This window comes from Melanotaenia boesemani, chromosome 11, assembly GCF_017639745.1.
Source record: "Melanotaenia boesemani isolate fMelBoe1 chromosome 11, fMelBoe1.pri, whole genome shotgun sequence".
Lineage (NCBI taxonomy): Eukaryota > Metazoa > Chordata > Actinopteri > Atheriniformes > Melanotaeniidae > Melanotaenia > Melanotaenia boesemani.
In genome coordinates this window covers 18,951,325-18,967,870 of record NC_055692.1, presented here as the reverse complement: position 1 = coordinate 18,967,870, position 16,546 = coordinate 18,951,325, and the positions used below count along the sequence as shown (strand labels likewise).

Here is a 16,546-nt window from a genome sequence, read left to right as displayed (position 1 = left end):
GGCATTTTTTCCCATTCAATAATTTAATGTCCACTGCATCAGTTATCAGATCATATGTTAATTATGGTTTGGAATAAAAAAAATAACCCTGATGGGGCTTATTTGTGAAAGAAAGAAAGAAAGAAAGAACTAGAGTTGACAAACTTTCAGGTGGAATTCAGACTTTACTCTCACACAAAGGTCACTTATTAAAACAATGTTTCTCTATAACTACAGTGCAATCCTAAAGCTGTCAATCCTAACTAATGATTCATTCAGGCAGTCTCATCAAAGTCAAACATTTCTGAGTCGTCACAGCGGTGTGATGATGTACCAGTGAGGATTAAATGGAGTAGCTGACATTTGAGCTCACCATAAAGCAAGGGTGAGCTCAATAAAGCAATCTTTTAAATGTAAGTTGATGGGGACTACCCAAAAAATGCATTAAAAAAAACAGACATGTAAGTTCTAAGTTTTTGGTCCACAAAGATTGAACAGAGTGAACAAGGCTGCATTTGGCCAAGACTTTCAAATGAAAGAAGTCTCTTTGGCCTCACTGCAGTGCAGTTAATCTAGAAATGCCTTTGTTATCATGGTTTATACAGTAGATGTATTAATATTTTATTTATTTATTCTTTAAGGCATCTGACTGGCTGGTCCATAAGTCGATTGCAACATTCTAAACTACACAAACTCACCAACATTTACCATAAAAAACAGGCAGAGAAAATATCTCTGCACATTTAGGCAAATCAAATTAGAAATAATCAGCTAAATTTCAGTATTGGGTTAGAATATTGAAATTTATGGTATGTTTGTATAATCTAAACATACCAGAATAGAAACGAATAAATAAGTCCTTTAACTCAGTGGTTCCCAACCTGTTTTCACTGAAGACCAAAAAGCTGTTTTATGCTTTCATCAGCTGCTTCTCATCATAAATGATGCATTCAGGCTGACTCCTTTCCTGTGCTAAAACCAAAGTTAAGGTAATAATTAGCACATAGCCTTACTTTTGTTTAGTCTAGTGTTTTTGGGCTCCCATAACACTGGTTTCATGTGCATGAAACACCCAAATGATAAAAGCTGAAGGGAACACACCTCAGCTCGTCTTTGTGTGGACATGGTCTTAATTTAAATCACACTGGCTCTGAACAGTCAAAGCCTCTGGGACCCCGTGTGCCCATTGGAGGACCTCCTTGGGGGTCCAGCGGCCTTTGGTTGGGAACCACTGAAGTGATGGATAAGTGCAAGTGAACTATATTAGTTGGTGGTCTAATGTAAAATTATCAATAGAAAAAAATATAACAATGATCAAAACAATGAGGTCCTCTTGTGCCATTTAACATCACATGACTTTAGCTGTCTCTGACTCTTGAAGTAAACATTTTTCAGCCATTGAGATGTCATGATTTTGTTTTTCCAGCACTGGATCCACATCACCCATGTCCAATGTTGGCGTAACAGCTATTTTAAGTCTCTGAGGGTTAAAGAAGGCAAAGTTTTTTGTTAGTCTTCTTTGTTTGTTTGTTTTTAAAGATTATATATAATATAGCTACACACAGGCCAAGTTAAGGATGAACTCATATAGGGGAAAAAACAACATAATTCCTGTACTTTCTGTTGGCACCCAACATAAAGTACACAACTTTAATCTTTTATCTTGTTCAGGTTACTTGGTAACAAACTGATCTAATGATTAGTTCGTGACCATGAATCAGTCAGCATCTTATTGCTCTGCCAACTTCTCAGTCCACCACCTTGTTAGCAATTACTGTACTTTTCATTCATTCTTCATGAAAAGAGAAAACCGAATTAAATATTCTCCTGTCTTTGTAACTGACTCAGAAAATCAACTTTTGAAATAAAACTGGGGAAATATACTATTAAACATAAATTTGGGCTAAATTTATGTTGCTATGATTAAATGTGAATGGCCATCCAACAAAGTCAGTCAATCGGCTTGTAAACACATTTCTGATCCAGCTTTGAGTCGTTTAGTTCTCCTTTATTGTTGTTTTCTTGTTTGCTCATTGCAGTAAACTGATCACATAAAATCTGTTTAAGAACTAAACAGTTTCACTGGCTGTCAGGATCTTTTAAATTTCTGTATGGTGTTAGAGTTTGATTTTAAGTTCAAAGCCTCTTCATCCTCATTTCTACCCTCTTTAAATTCTCTGCACAAGTCTTTATCACCTGAACAAGAGTTCCTTTGTTGTTGCAGATCTCATGAATGGCACCAAGTGGGATCCACACCACAGAGACTAGTGAGATACCCCAGCCCACCAACTGAGCCCAAAGTGGGTACCAGTAGTTACCATAGTGAGGAGGGGTGTACTGAACAATGCTGGAGGTCAGTATAGACTATGCAAAGAGAGAAAAGGACAGTCTTACTCTAGATTCAATGGACATTTTTGTCTCATGGTTGAAACCGAACTCACCAACAACAGTATAGGACAAACCAGCAGCCAGCAGAGGCGAAAAAAGACGTGTGGAGATTTGCCTCGCATCCTCTTTACCATTAGAGAGAGCTGTGGCACACCTGACAGACAAAATAAATAAATAAATAAAATCCCTCATTTAGTTCCTCAAGCATGCAAACTTGTCATCTACTTGTTGGCATTTAAAACAGGTTTCTCATTAAACAAAAATCTAAGACCCTATCAATGCTTTTACGATAATCAGGAAGTCTGAGTTTGAACTTATTCTGTAATTTTACCAAAGATCCAGCATACAGCCACAACTTCAAAGAATGCCAGGAATATGAGGGAAACTACAGCAGTGCAATGATCCATCAGCTGAAACACATAAATGCCTCCCTACAATGCAGGGCGAGAAAGACTGAGTGACAGCAGTAAGGAACTGTTACGACATGCAGGCGACACAAGAATAGGATTTTCTGCAAAGTTAAAAAGTTTCTTACTTTACCTTAGTAACATGAGGAAGCCCCAAAACAAAGCAGACAACGCACACAGTCAGGACTAACAGCTCTTCTCTCTTTACGAAACGCAGAATTTTGGGTCCAAACTCATCCTTTAAAAACGTCACACCCACTTCCACGTTGGCAAACTGCCGGGAATAATGCACAATTACTCTGAGATCACAACAGTGGTACTGTCTCTGGTGGCATTTTCCACCGAATGTTTGCATTTGTTTAAAGTAGAATTATACATTTTGTTTGACACCTGCATCTCAGAGTGCACAGTACTCAGGGGGCTCAGCCCAATGCTGGAGAAACTGTGGCTGCCAGAAGGCTCACCGTTACCATATTTTCTGGGGATGCCCACAGGTTAACAGTTACTGGACAAAGGTACATGAGGTTATGCAGATGATTTTCAAAATTAAAATTCCTTTCGACTTCAAAATAATGTACTTAGGGTATAAACCCCCAAATTTGAAAGGGATAGATATTTGTGGAATGTGCTGTTGGCAGCAGGAAAGAAAACAATAACTAAAAAATGGATGGAACAAAGTGAACCATTGATTGAGGAAAGGAATGAGGTGACAAAGGCCATTTATAGGATGGAAAAAATAACATTTTCTGTTAACTTAAAGGTTTTTTTTAATGCCAGAGAGTGTATGGCAGACTTTTCTTGAAGCAGGAAAAGGTGGAGAATCTTTTTTTTCCCTTCTTCTTCTTTTATTTCCCTTACAATAATTAAAGCTGTAATTGCGGCCATTTTTTTTCTTCTTTTTGATTGTATTTGAGGTTTTGTTTTTATTTATAAATTTATCTAAAATTAAATGAGAATGATAAAAAAGTGAACAGAAAATAAAAAAATCCTTTATTTTTATTTTTTAATATACCCTTTTTGTAGTTTTGTTTTTGTCTTCTTCCTTAAAATAATATCTGGATTATCTGGATTTGGAACTGTATTACTATACATGGAATTATACATTTTGAAAGTCACTCAACTGTAGTGACTCTCAACAAAATACAATTGTTTTGTTGAATAAGCAAATTAATTTATGTAACTGTACTATCTTAAAAAGAAAAAAAGTTGTAACTACCCTATCAAATTAAGTACCTCATACTCCTGTTATGCAAATAGCACAAGAATACCTGCCAAAAAAAGTCAGATCTTTGGTAAATTTGTTACCCTCACAGATCTAGTTAAACAGAAGCATAGCAAGTAATTAACATTAACCCTTATACATCAAGTTGACCTAAAATATTTACATCAAGTTCAGTCTACAGAATTCTTTCTAAGTAAATTAAAGCATTTGATTTATGTCACAATTATTTCCATAATTTTATTATGTCCACCTAACAAGTTATTTTTCAGTGAGGTGCTGATGTTTACCTGACTGTCCAGGCCCAGACACAGCAGCATAATGAAGAATAGGGGGGTCCACAGCTGAGAGACAGGCATGGTGGAAAGGACCTCAGGGTACACAACAAACACCAAACCAGGGCCTGAGAAACACAGCAAACAATGCAAAAGTTACCTTTGTAAAGAGGTATCACTAGTTAGGGTCAAAGCCTGGGGACTATGGGACCAGCATAGAGGGCGCAAGCTGAGGAACACATGGTGTTTGTGGTTCAAGTAAATCTGTGGCATGGGTAAATGTTGGAGCAAAGCCATGCAAGACTTTAATTAAAATTTATTCTTAATCAAAAAAAAAGTCCAATGTAGTGTAACAAAGACGAGAGAGACATCTCTTACTATATGTTAAAGACTTGGTGGCTGAGTTTTTAATTAATTAATTAATTAATTTAATGAGAGACGGCCGTTTAAATGAGTTCAGAAAATACATATTTGATATGTTGTTGTTTTCATATTCTGAATGGTTGAGAACACTGTCAAGTTTAAGAGCATTTAGTAATGTAGTATGTTGTAATAATGGGTAAAACTTTTTGAAAGGTTACAACAATCAACCCATGTGAGAACAGTTAGCTCATATAAATCAGAAAGGATGTGATGAGAAATCAGCTTCCGGTCTTTGGGTAGCTGATTTTGCTCCTACTGTTATCCAGGACCTTTGCATCGGGATAAGCAGATAAAGACAATTGATGTATGTTATCCAATGATAAGTAAACTTCTTCCATACAGTCTATAGATTAGATTAGATTAGATTATGGAGCGCAGCATTTAAAATTCCCAGATTTTCAATATTTATCCTTAAATAGACTGTCAAATAAGTCAAGTCCAGATGTACAGATATTGAATTCTGTGTCATGTTTTTTTCCACAGGAAGAGGAAATAAATCCTAAAGGAAAAGATAATAAATACCACAACAAAATAGTCTCAATACGTTGATGAATTGTTACCCAGCGTTACACCAGTGAATCTGGGGTTTCATTTAGATCCTTGAAATAAGAAAAGGAAAAAAAAATTCCACAGCACTGTAGTGTTGCATTTCTTCCTGCTGGGATCCTTACCATCTGTAGCTATGTTGTCAACTGGTAGGTTATGTATGTGAGCCATGTAGCCAACAGCTGAGAAAATCACAAAGCCACCCAGGATACTAGTGAAGGAGTTGACAAATGACACAATCAAGACATCCCTGTAGAAAAAAAGGACCAATGAAACACTGTTCACTTTTGGTATCCAAAGAAACTCTGTTAGAAAAATCTGTTAGATTATAAAACAGATATTTGTTTCCTCAAAATGAGATGTAGACACAGTGTTTAACAACCCCATACCTTTTTATTTTTTATGGAAAAAAAAAACTTATTATTTACTGCCAACATCCCAGTTTTCTCAGTTTTCTACCTCGCTGGTAATTAATTGGAATTTCTGTAGGATGAGGCGAACCTACTTAAAATAAAGTTGCATTCTCTGCCACCAGTTCTATATATTTAGCAAGAAAACCAAATGCATGTTGTATTTTGAAAAATTTAAAGTACTTTGACTTTTTACCTCAGAATGTTGTTGTTAAACTTGTTGTAACTAGCCATTGAAATCATGGAGCCGAATGCTATTCCAACTGAGTTAAAGACCTGGGCTGCTGCATTAACCCAAACCTGTGATGGAGACAAACAACACATTGATTAATTTTACTGGAATTCCATCAAATTTAGTTTTGAAACCACTTTTTGTGTCATTGTTTTGTGTGGTGTTGGGTCTCAGTAGGTTAAAGGAGATATCAACTGCCTAAAGCACTGAGGATTTTTGTAGCTTTAACTTAGATTACTACACATCAGTACCCAAACTTTGCACAAAATGAAGGAAATCTGTGCTTGGTCGATTATTTTTCCCCTCTAGTAATACCGTCATACTTGTAAGGATCAGCCTTCTGTGGATAGAGCAACACAGTTAAACGTGTCTGTGAGTTTGGATTTGGGGATTTTGTCTGTTCTATTTGTCTAAAAAAAAAAAAAAAAAAACTTTAAATCTCTGACAAGTATTAAACTTGGTAGCATTTATGTTAAAGGTATAGTGTGTAAGAACTGCTGACATCTAATGGTAAAGATGGAGATAGCAATGAATTCAAATGCCAAGCATGCATGTAAATGGACGGTGCCAATCAGTGGCCAAAATTCATCCTGACATAATCACGTTTCTATCTGCAAGTGGATCCAGTAGCCTCAGGTGCAGCAATGACTGCACTACAGTTAACTACTTTAAAATTGTGAACATGTCACTGTCTTCTTCTACGTGCTTTTTAAGATATAACTAATCATAAGAAAGCATTTTAACTATTACTCGTCCTAAATGGTGCTCTAGCCAGAACTTCAGTTTTAAAGCTCAGAGGGTTCTCCATTCACACTGGAGTTGTTTGTCCATTCAGAGACATCATAGTAGAAATGGTGGTACAAATATGACAGCTGACATGTATTTGGACCCATGGCAAGTAGATATAAATGACTCACTCAAAAACAATAAAAAGCTATTTTAGTAAAGTGATAGATGATAGATACCAATAGAAACAGATTAATATTTATTTTTTTCTGCCATTGACCACTGATTTTGTTACACGCTGCACCTTTTAACTCACTGCATGAGGTAATATTTAATTTATTTTGGTATCCTCGTGATACTGGGTACCAAAATAGGTCAACCAGTGTTGTCCTATATTTTTAATGATGTTAAGACAATCTCACCTTCACTGCAAGCAGTTTACTCCAGACAGGTGTCACAAAGTAGAGGATACCGTTCTTGGCTCCAGGCAGCTGCACGTTATTGATGAGCAGGGCAAACAAGATGAAGTAGGGAAAAACAGCAGTGAAATAAACAACCTGTGTGACAAAAAGAGGGAAAAGCTGATCAGACTCTGATCAGTGTGCTGTTTTGTTAAGTTTATGAAATTGCCACTTTGTGTATGAGTATTAAAATTTCTGTATAGCATAAATGTGTGCATGTGTATAGATAAGTCTGAACTGCTAAATTACTGGAATTAACTTTTAAATGAAATTAAAGAACAAACCTTAAACAACATTTGTCATAATGACTATTATACATGTACACACTGGCAGAAAAACAGCCATTTTTCTGACCTTGCCAGTTGATTTGACCCCTTTAAAAATGCATAAATAAACGATGATCCATGATATGAGAAGATAGCCTGATAATTCCCAGTGGAGGCCACCAACTTCCTCAATCCTGCTGGTTTTCTCCAGAAGCTTGTGACTAGAAAAAATGGAAAAAGAGGCGATTTTTTCATTATTTCATTCGTTTAGAAGTTGCTTCTATCCAAAGTGACTGACAAAAGTGGAACAAAGTTTGGGGCAATATAGGATTCAACATGTTAAGACTGGGGAAGTTGGGGTTGGCATTAGCACCTTTCCAACTAAAGGACAACCACTCAATCTACCTAATGCCACTTTAGTATGGCATTAGGGCAGGGTTAAAAGCCCTGAGTAGCATGTAACAGATGCCCCCAACTAAAGGAGTAACAATGAAATAAGTAGGAAAAAGTTTAGATATTTTGAATCACATGTTGCCAGAGCTTGTTGTACAGAAATACACTCACTGGCTATTTTATTAGATACACCTTGCTAGTACCAGGTTGGACTCCCTTTTGTTTTCAGAAAAGCCGTAACTCTTTGTAGCATAGATTCAACAAGCTGTTCCAAACATTCCTCAAAGATTTTGCTCCATATTGACATGATAGCATCACACATTTGCTGCAGATTTGTTGGTGACACATCCATGATGATCTCCCATTCCATCACATCCCAAAGGTGCTCTTTTGGGCTGAGAGCTAGGGACTGTGGAGGCCATTGGAGTTCAGTGAAGTCATTGCCATGTTCAAGAAGCCAGTTGGAGAGAATTTCTAATCCACTTTATTTATATAATTCATTATAAAAAAAAAAAAACATGCTTGGCAATGTGCTGTTCATGTATGGAATGATGGGTTGCATGCTTGGAACCCACTATTCCATACACGTAAAATATAATTGTTGAAACAAGGATTTGAACTCTGTGACATGGCACATTATCCTGCTGGAAGTTGCCATCCGAGGTACTCTGTGCTCATAAAGGAATGGATATGGTCACAAACCATACCCATGTGGGCTGTGGTGTTTAAATGATGCTATGTTGGTGTAAAGGGACCCAAAATATGCCAAGAAAACATCCCACACAATATTACACCTCCACCACCAGCCTGAACTGTTGATGCTGTTGATAAGCCTAGAGATGGTTGTGCATGACTATCCCAGTACATCAGCTGTTTCTGAAATACTCAGACCAGCCTGACTGCCACAAACAACCATACAATGTTCAAAGTAACTTAAATCCCTTTCTGATGCTCAGTTTGAACTTCAGCAAATCTTTTTGACCATGCCTACATTCCTAAATGCATTGAGCAGCTGCTAGGTGATTAGCTAATTAGTTATTTGCACGAACAAGCAACTGAGTAGCTGTACCTAATAAACTGGCCAGTGAGAGTATGTGAGAACACATCCTTTCAGCAAACCAAAACTATCAGATCAAGAAACACTTTCAGGTCTTAAGCAAAACATGTGATTTTAGTAAGGGATACTCATATAACCACATTAAAGTCGAGCAGCTGAAAAAGCAGAGATGTCTTCTCACTCAAAGAATTGTTGGCTCGAAGACTGAAGGTGGGTAGCGTTGCCAGGGAAACCGCTGGAACAATTTCCAAAAGCATTCCAAGTGTTATTGCAGGATGACCAGGGGAGAGTGGCTCCGAATGAGTTGAACAAATAGAAAAGTGCCCAGCTCATGATCACATTGTAGTATGTAGAGGATACAACAGAGATGACAACTGTGGCCAGACCAACACCTGCGGAGTAACATGAGGGAGGGGGGGACAGAGTGAGAGACAAGTCTGCAGATCTGTGGGAAAAATATCATCACTTTGGTAATCATTCTTATGCTCAACGCATTACTTAGTGTCAATAATATTGGGCTCCGGATAACAGTAGCAGATGTCTATGTCTAGTGCAGAGATAGATGCTAGAGAAGAACCAGTATTGTGCAGCCAAACTCGGGCACAGATTAGAAGAATTCCTCAGCTGTGGATTTTAAATTCCACTGCGGCGGCTGAATATTACAGACCCTAGATGAAATGAGTCAAGGTGAGATCAAAGTCCCCTACAGAAGTAAATTATTCAGTCTTTTAACACCTGTGATTTCTAGCTGGGTATACCAGATGTCTGAATGCATATACACACAGTGTTTGTTTCTTTTACCTGCATTCTCAGGAAATTCTGAAAAATGACTCAGCTAAAGAGCTTGGCAATTAAAGTATGAATGCTAAATTTTCTATAATTCTTTATAAAAATGACCTACAATATCCTCAATTTTTTCTTATAAGTCCTGCAAGATGATTAAAAAAACCCCAAATGAAATAAAAAAAGCATACCTTTTTATTGTGTTTGTTTTGATTATTTCTAAAGGAAAAACGATGCAATAAGTGAAAAGAATATGTGACGATATAGTGTTAGCTGTTCAACTGAAGCTGAAGTTAGAGGTATGTTTTAATCAAAAGGAAATTTACTAAACTCTGATCTTCATTGTTGTCTAAATATTTAATCACAACCAGTGGGGATTTCTGAAGACCTATTAAAAAGAATTGGCTGATGCTCATTGAGCTGGAAAAACCCACAAAACCATCTACAGAGTTCGGGCTCCACCAGTCCACAGTCAGATGAATTGTGTATAAATACAATTCAATACACAATTCAATATTAGTCATTCTTCCCAGTCAATCAACACAGCTCACTCTAAAAGAAAAGTAAGTGAAGTCTGCAAGGTCTTAAAGGCACCCATGTTACCTTTCTTAGCAGCTTAAATTTTCATTGGCCTGCAATGTTCAAGTCCTGTTGAAGAACAAGTATGTGCATGGCACAACAAGGAGAAAGCCACTGCTCTTCAAAGTAAATATTGCAGCCTATTTATATCTGTCAATGAACTCAAACTGATTAAAAAAAGTTAAAGTCCTGATCTTGATCTAGTAGAAATGTTTGGGAAGGATCTGAATTGAGGACTTGATGTAAAAAAAAAACTGGGAAACAAATCTTCCAGGCTGATGTTCAGCAAACATTTATTGTAAAAATTTTGATAAAAAATATTGCTGCACAAGTGGTCATACTATACTGAGAGCTAAAGTTCATGATCACAGATATGTAATATGGAATCTTGCTTACTTCAAAGATTCCAATTCATGCAGAAACTTCCAATGAAATTCCAAGGGTGAATCTGGTCAGATTGAGACAAAAATTCTCAAGTGTTTGGGGAAAAAAAGGAAAGGGTTCTTATCCCACTGCTAGGAAAAAAGAAAATGTCTTTCTACAACAGTTTATAAAACTTTATCTCTAAATAACTTTCTCCTGCTCGTTGTAGAGTCTGGAACACCATGCACCGATGGATGATTCTCACTGTCCTGTGCTGGTTTGTGACATTTGTGGATGACTCAACCACTGATCACATATCACAGTAAACTGCAAGTGAGTTGCACAGGGAAATCATTCAGAAGAACATACAGAGAAAAACTACCTGCTACTACTATCATTTTGATAGTATCCACGCAGGGAGATAAATACTCTTCAACTAAAACAAACAATATATACATGAAATATGCACTTGCTTCTCCATATCATCTGATGAAGTCACACTATTTGTTACATTTGTTATTTGTTACCCTTCCAAAAAAAGTTTATTTTGGGGTCATTGTTTACACATGCACTGATCACCTGTGGTTTTAAGGAGAAATGGTTAATAAATGGTATGGATATTCTTCAACAATGGATTGTAGGTTTTTAAAAAATAAAAACAAATCACATAAAATTAATCACTGTTCTTCATGCTTACTGAGTTTATATGTATGAAAGACTGATGGAATTACTACAACCACTGGTTTGTATTGTGGTGTATTAAAAATTTCACAGGAAGTTTTATACTCATGTTTGGGGATCTTAAAATCATGTTAGTTGTTGCATTTAAAGGTCAACAAATAAGCATGAGCTTTGTTTGCATGCAAAGCTGGACTTTGTATACATAGTTTCTAATAGCAAACTAGAAGGAAAGAGGGGGAGAGCAATTTAGCATATCTTCATCTTCATCACAAGAGAGAAGCTTTAGTTCTTTGGATAGTCACTCGCCTTTTAACAAGGGACAGATTTTGGCGAGAGCATGCACTGGCCCTAAGACAGTATACTGCCCTATGGTAAACTCCATGAAGAGTAGAGGAATGCCACACAGGAGCACCATGGTGAAGTAAGGGATTATGAAGGCACCTGAAGCAGAAAATTAGAAAAAGTTAGCATACAGCTCTGGGAAACTCCTGAGTAAGTATGTAACCTCATAGTATTCCTAAGCAACAGTGTAGATTCAACATATTCACATATTCACTCTTTTAATGATAAAAAAATTAATGCAGACATATAATCTTCATTATGTATCAGTAGAATACCTATTAAAAACATGTGTACAAAATAGTTCAGTTATATCTGTTAATTAAGGTATTCGTCTAACTTCCTTTTGTATAAGTTTGAGGCATACATCATTTTCCTGACATGCAGGCAAGAAGTAAAGAGGTCTGGTCACATGATCGTTTATATAAATTAAATCAGTGATCTCCAACCCTGGTCCTCAATGCCCACTTTTCTGCAGATGTTTCCCTGCTGCAAAACACCTGGTTCGAAGTAAATGGATCTCTGACTAGCTCTGCACAAGTCGGCTGTTCAGCCGTTAATTTAAGTCAGATTTGTTGAAGCAGGGAAACATCGAAAGTCTGCAGGAGAGTGTTTGATGGCCGGAATTAAATGACAGACACGAATAGAATTAAGAGGAAACAATTTATTCATATTTTTCAAATAAATAAATATTTTTTAAAATTCTACCTCAAGCCAAAAATACAGATTTAGATTTTTCAGAAGTAAAAAATAAATAAAAGAAAAAGATTAGCGAGAATTGTTACCAGTGGGGTTAAACGGTTAATTACATCAGATCCAGGCTTACCTCCGCCGCTGCTGTAGCACAGATAAGGAAACCTCCAGATGTTGCCCAGACCCACGGCGTACCCCACCGATGCCAAGATGAACTCCAACTGCCCGCTCCATGTGGGTCTCTTCGCCTTTTCATTTGCGGTCCTCTCGGCGATGACTTTATCTAAAGCTCGTTGATCTTCGTCATCACAGAGTGGCTTCAAGTTTTCTGCATCAGCCTCCATTAAGCTTATAGAGAAGAAGAGTTGAATGGTAGCGATTTTTTTTTTTTTTTTTTTTTTTTTTGCTGTAAGGCTCTCTAAAATCTCTTATATCGATTCATTATCCTAATTGAATGCCACCAGACAAAATAATATGTGGCCCTGCGTAAAACTCTAAGCTATACCGACAGTGACCGTTCGTTGCCTGCAATCAGTTACTTAACTTGTTCAAAGACAGTTATGCAGGATGGGTAGGCAAATAACGCCGTGACCCACAGGGGACGCCATAGAAGGGGAGATTGAAGGAAAAAAACAAAAACAAAACATGGCTATTACTATACACGTGCGGAGGTTGGAGTGTTGGAGCACCTGTACTTTTGCCCCTTGATGCCCTATTGTCCACGTTTTTTTTTTTTTTTGTTTTGTTATGCGTGTGTTGTGTGTGTGTTGTGTGAAAGGCTGTCGGTGTGGCCCAAATATAACAAATAACACAAAATAATAATAACTTAGTTCTCCATTCGGTAGTTCACATGATCCACGTAGATGACCTTACGTTCCCAGACGCACCTGTAGCAAAGCAGCTGTACACAGGTAGCCTAGAAACTGAGGAAGTAAATAGCTGCTGGTCCGGTTAGTAGGTTTTGTAGCGGTATTGCTTGTGCATGGTGTATTCTTGCAATATGACTGACGAAGTGAAGTGAGCATCCCGTGTGTGTGTGTGTGTGTGTGTGTGTGTGTGTGTGTGTGTGTGTGTGTGTGTGTGTGTGTGTGTGTGTGTGTGTGTGTGTGTGTGTGTGTCTGCGTGTCTGACTCTGGACTCACCTCTCATAAGTTATAGCCACTACAGTGGGCTGAGGGGAACGAGGCTGAACTTAGCTTCCGATTCGCGCAGCATCGGATTCGCTAGTTAAGGGAAATTTTAAGGGACCCTTAACCCTCCGTTTTATTGCTACTCAATGCCGTCAAACCTGTCTTAGATTAATCTACAGAGTCTACTGAATCTGAAAAACATAGTTTGTGATTTGTGAAACCTTTTTCTGATTTGTGAAAATGCAATAAAGGCAGATTTCACTCATTTTTCTGCCGTTTTTACACACTATACCTGGTCCAGATGTTATACTATCACACTGAGTCAGGTCAAACCTGTCTTAGATTATTCTACAGAGCCTACTGAATCTGAAAAACACAGGTGAATCTGATTTAAGAAACCTTTATTGGATCGTTTTTACACAAGCTCACACCTCTCCATGTCATTCCTTATTGCCATCTCCATGGCCTCCATTTCACTAGAAAAAGAAATCACATTTTTTGACAGAGATTTTGGGCTATTTTTTAAAGGACATTTAAATGTTTCACTAACCTCTCATCCAGTGGTCCATGATCAACCTCTGCCACTGCGTCTTTTGTTGTCATGTTGCTTATTTCTTCCAAGGCCTTTACTGTCACCTTTGTTACAGGTATCATATCCCGATTATGCATCCATATTATTGTCAATGTTATTATGCTCATACCTCTACATTTAAAAAGACACCTATTGACTTACCTCTGGCAACATCACAACAAGGATGTATTTAAGCTTGTCATAGGACAGCATGGTGGAGACTTCATCTGAGATTTTTTCACAGTTATGAAGGAAGCCTGTCAGGTACTTAACTATCCTGTCCAACTGTTGGTCATCAAACAATACTGGAACCCACTTTTGTGTAAATTCAAAGTGGGGCTGCTTCTCTCCAGACACAACGGCCTGAAAAATAAATGTACTCAAACTAAACCGTACTGTTTGCTTGCTGGAGGTGGCATGGTCATAGTGATCACATAATGATTAAGCGTTACGTGATGAACAAAAAGAAAAAGGTGTACCTGCAGTGTATCTTCTGCACCCTTTTGTTCCACAATGAACTTGACAAGAGCTTCATTTTTTTTCTGAACGTTCAGCAGCAGCCTCTGCTGCCTTGTCCTGCAACAAAAGATCAGTAAAATTATTTGTATAGAGCAATATATGAGAACATTGATATTATTATTATGCAAACACACTTGCTGATATATTCTCCATCTGCAACAACCTAAATTTCAGAATTTTAGACCGGAGATTAAGTGTTGATGCTTACCCTGACCATAACTATGTGCCCAGCATGGGACGTTGGACGCAACTTTTTGGGGATATTTTTCTCAGTGATTATTGTGTCTCCACTCCCGGGATGCTGGCATTCTGGTTGGCCATCATAGAAATGCCATTTTTTGGTCTGTACCCAGTTTGTGGAACGCCACAAAGTGATTCAAAGTACTCAGGTGATATGTCACAGCAGCTGGCTCATACCTACAAGTGACAAAATATAAAAAGCAATATCCTACAGCCTTGCCAAATCTGGTGACAGTACTTTGTGGAAAGTAAGTTTACCAAATATGTTTAATACACATTAAATTATTGCATGATAATCTTATTTTCAATAAAATTGTGATTTATCATGATTCAAAAGGTTAAAGCGAGGCATCTTGACTTGTAGAGTTTCTCTGCTCCTCCAAGCAGCTTCATTCTAAAGAATAGAAGACAGCACTGTGTTACATGTGGAGGAAAGATTATGTCTAAGTCCACCACCTCTGTTAAGGGAAGGTATTTTTTTCAAGAAAACTTGCTTCAACCTTCTGAATGAGAATGACCTGGATGACTGAGAATCTGCATCGGCATGATTTATTATGATACAAACAACAAACAAACAAAAAAAAAAAACTGCTCATTTCCCAAAATCAGCAGACCAGGATGAGCAGACAGCTGTCTGAATGCAGAAGAAGGAGACAAATACACACTCACTTCTTCACCGAAACCATCATAATTACAATCCACATAATTAACATCTCAGAAAAGGTAGCTGTACTCTGATTATGAATCTGTTGACATAGCAGTTGAAATTGACGGCACATGTGAGTGAAATTATGTAAATGTGTGTGTCTGGCTGTTAAAGCACTATCAGATGTCTTTATCTCCTTCCCTGACCACAGACGACTCTAACATTAAAGAGGTTGTTTATAGGATTGTAGGTAAGACAAATTACAATTACGGGACAGGTTTTACAGGTTTCCCCAATGTCATTTGAGCACTGGGCTGTACTCACATCAAAATAAATCCCCCTCGGGTGCTCATGGGGGTGAACAGGAAGTCTTTTCACAGCATTAATCTTCAGGTAAACGTGACTTTTTGGTAGTGTCCATTAATCAAAACTGTACATTGCTTGTGATGTGCATTGATTGGTCTAATAGTTTACATCTTCTCATTTTAGATGGTCAGCAATGCTGACTAACCAATAAAATAGAATAGAATAGAATAGAATAGAATGGAATAGAATAGAATAGAATAGAATAGGCTTTATTGTCATTGTACAATTTAAGTAGTTTACCTACAATATTATGTTGGTAGACACTTATAAAACACTGAGAAAAAGTAATTGAGAAGGAAAGAAAAGGAAACAGTAGCCCAGGCCAGGACCCAGGCAGGACATGTGACATGGTGGCCTGTTATGTCATCCACAATGTGGCCTGTCTGAAAAAGGACAGGGCCCCCAGAGTGCCTCCACATGTGACCTGGGTCAATGCTGCCATCTTCCCAAATGACAACAGTGGCTGGCTGGTCAGAGACCAGTATGTCTCAAATAATTTTATTTAATATGCATGCTTTCAATTTAAGTTACATATGACCTGGAATTGCAGAGCAATTAGTGTAATTTTAAGTAGATTTGACTATTATTATATTTGCACTGTATACTGTGTGTATACAAGCCTGCAGGGAGGCTACTGCATTTGTCTGTTAATTAATAGTGTATTGATCTGTCCTGCATTTATTTCAGTGCTATCTTAGACTAGCTTCTTTCATACTGGGTCCCCAAAGAATGAGGTCAGCTGACTACCTCTACTGAATATGGATTTTTTTTTTCTTCTTCTTTTTACTTGATGGCACAGCATATTCCAAGATGACAATGCCAGGATTCATCTGGTTCAGATTGTGAAAGAGTGG

General features: G+C 37.5%; 1 protein-coding gene across 1 annotated transcript; it reads right to left on the bottom strand.

The window, feature by feature from the left end:
• Positions 1 to 253: 253 nt before the first annotated feature.
• On the bottom strand, positions 254 to 12,749 carry si:ch211-225b11.1 (uncharacterized protein LOC561694 homolog). Its single transcript, XM_041998376.1, has 13 exons — positions 12,354 to 12,749; positions 11,495 to 11,629; positions 8,964 to 9,174; positions 7,421 to 7,553; positions 7,028 to 7,162; positions 5,844 to 5,947; positions 5,363 to 5,487; positions 4,284 to 4,396; positions 2,908 to 3,048; positions 2,699 to 2,798; positions 2,421 to 2,521; positions 2,176 to 2,343; positions 254 to 1,459 (listed from the first exon to the last, which is right to left on the bottom strand). The coding sequence occupies exons 1-13, from the start codon at positions 12,562 to 12,564 to the stop codon at positions 1,328 to 1,330; spliced, it is 1,809 nt and encodes a 602-aa protein (XP_041854310.1). The 5' UTR covers positions 12,565 to 12,749; the 3' UTR covers positions 254 to 1,327.
• Between the last annotated feature and the right edge of the window lie 3,797 nt (positions 12,750 to 16,546).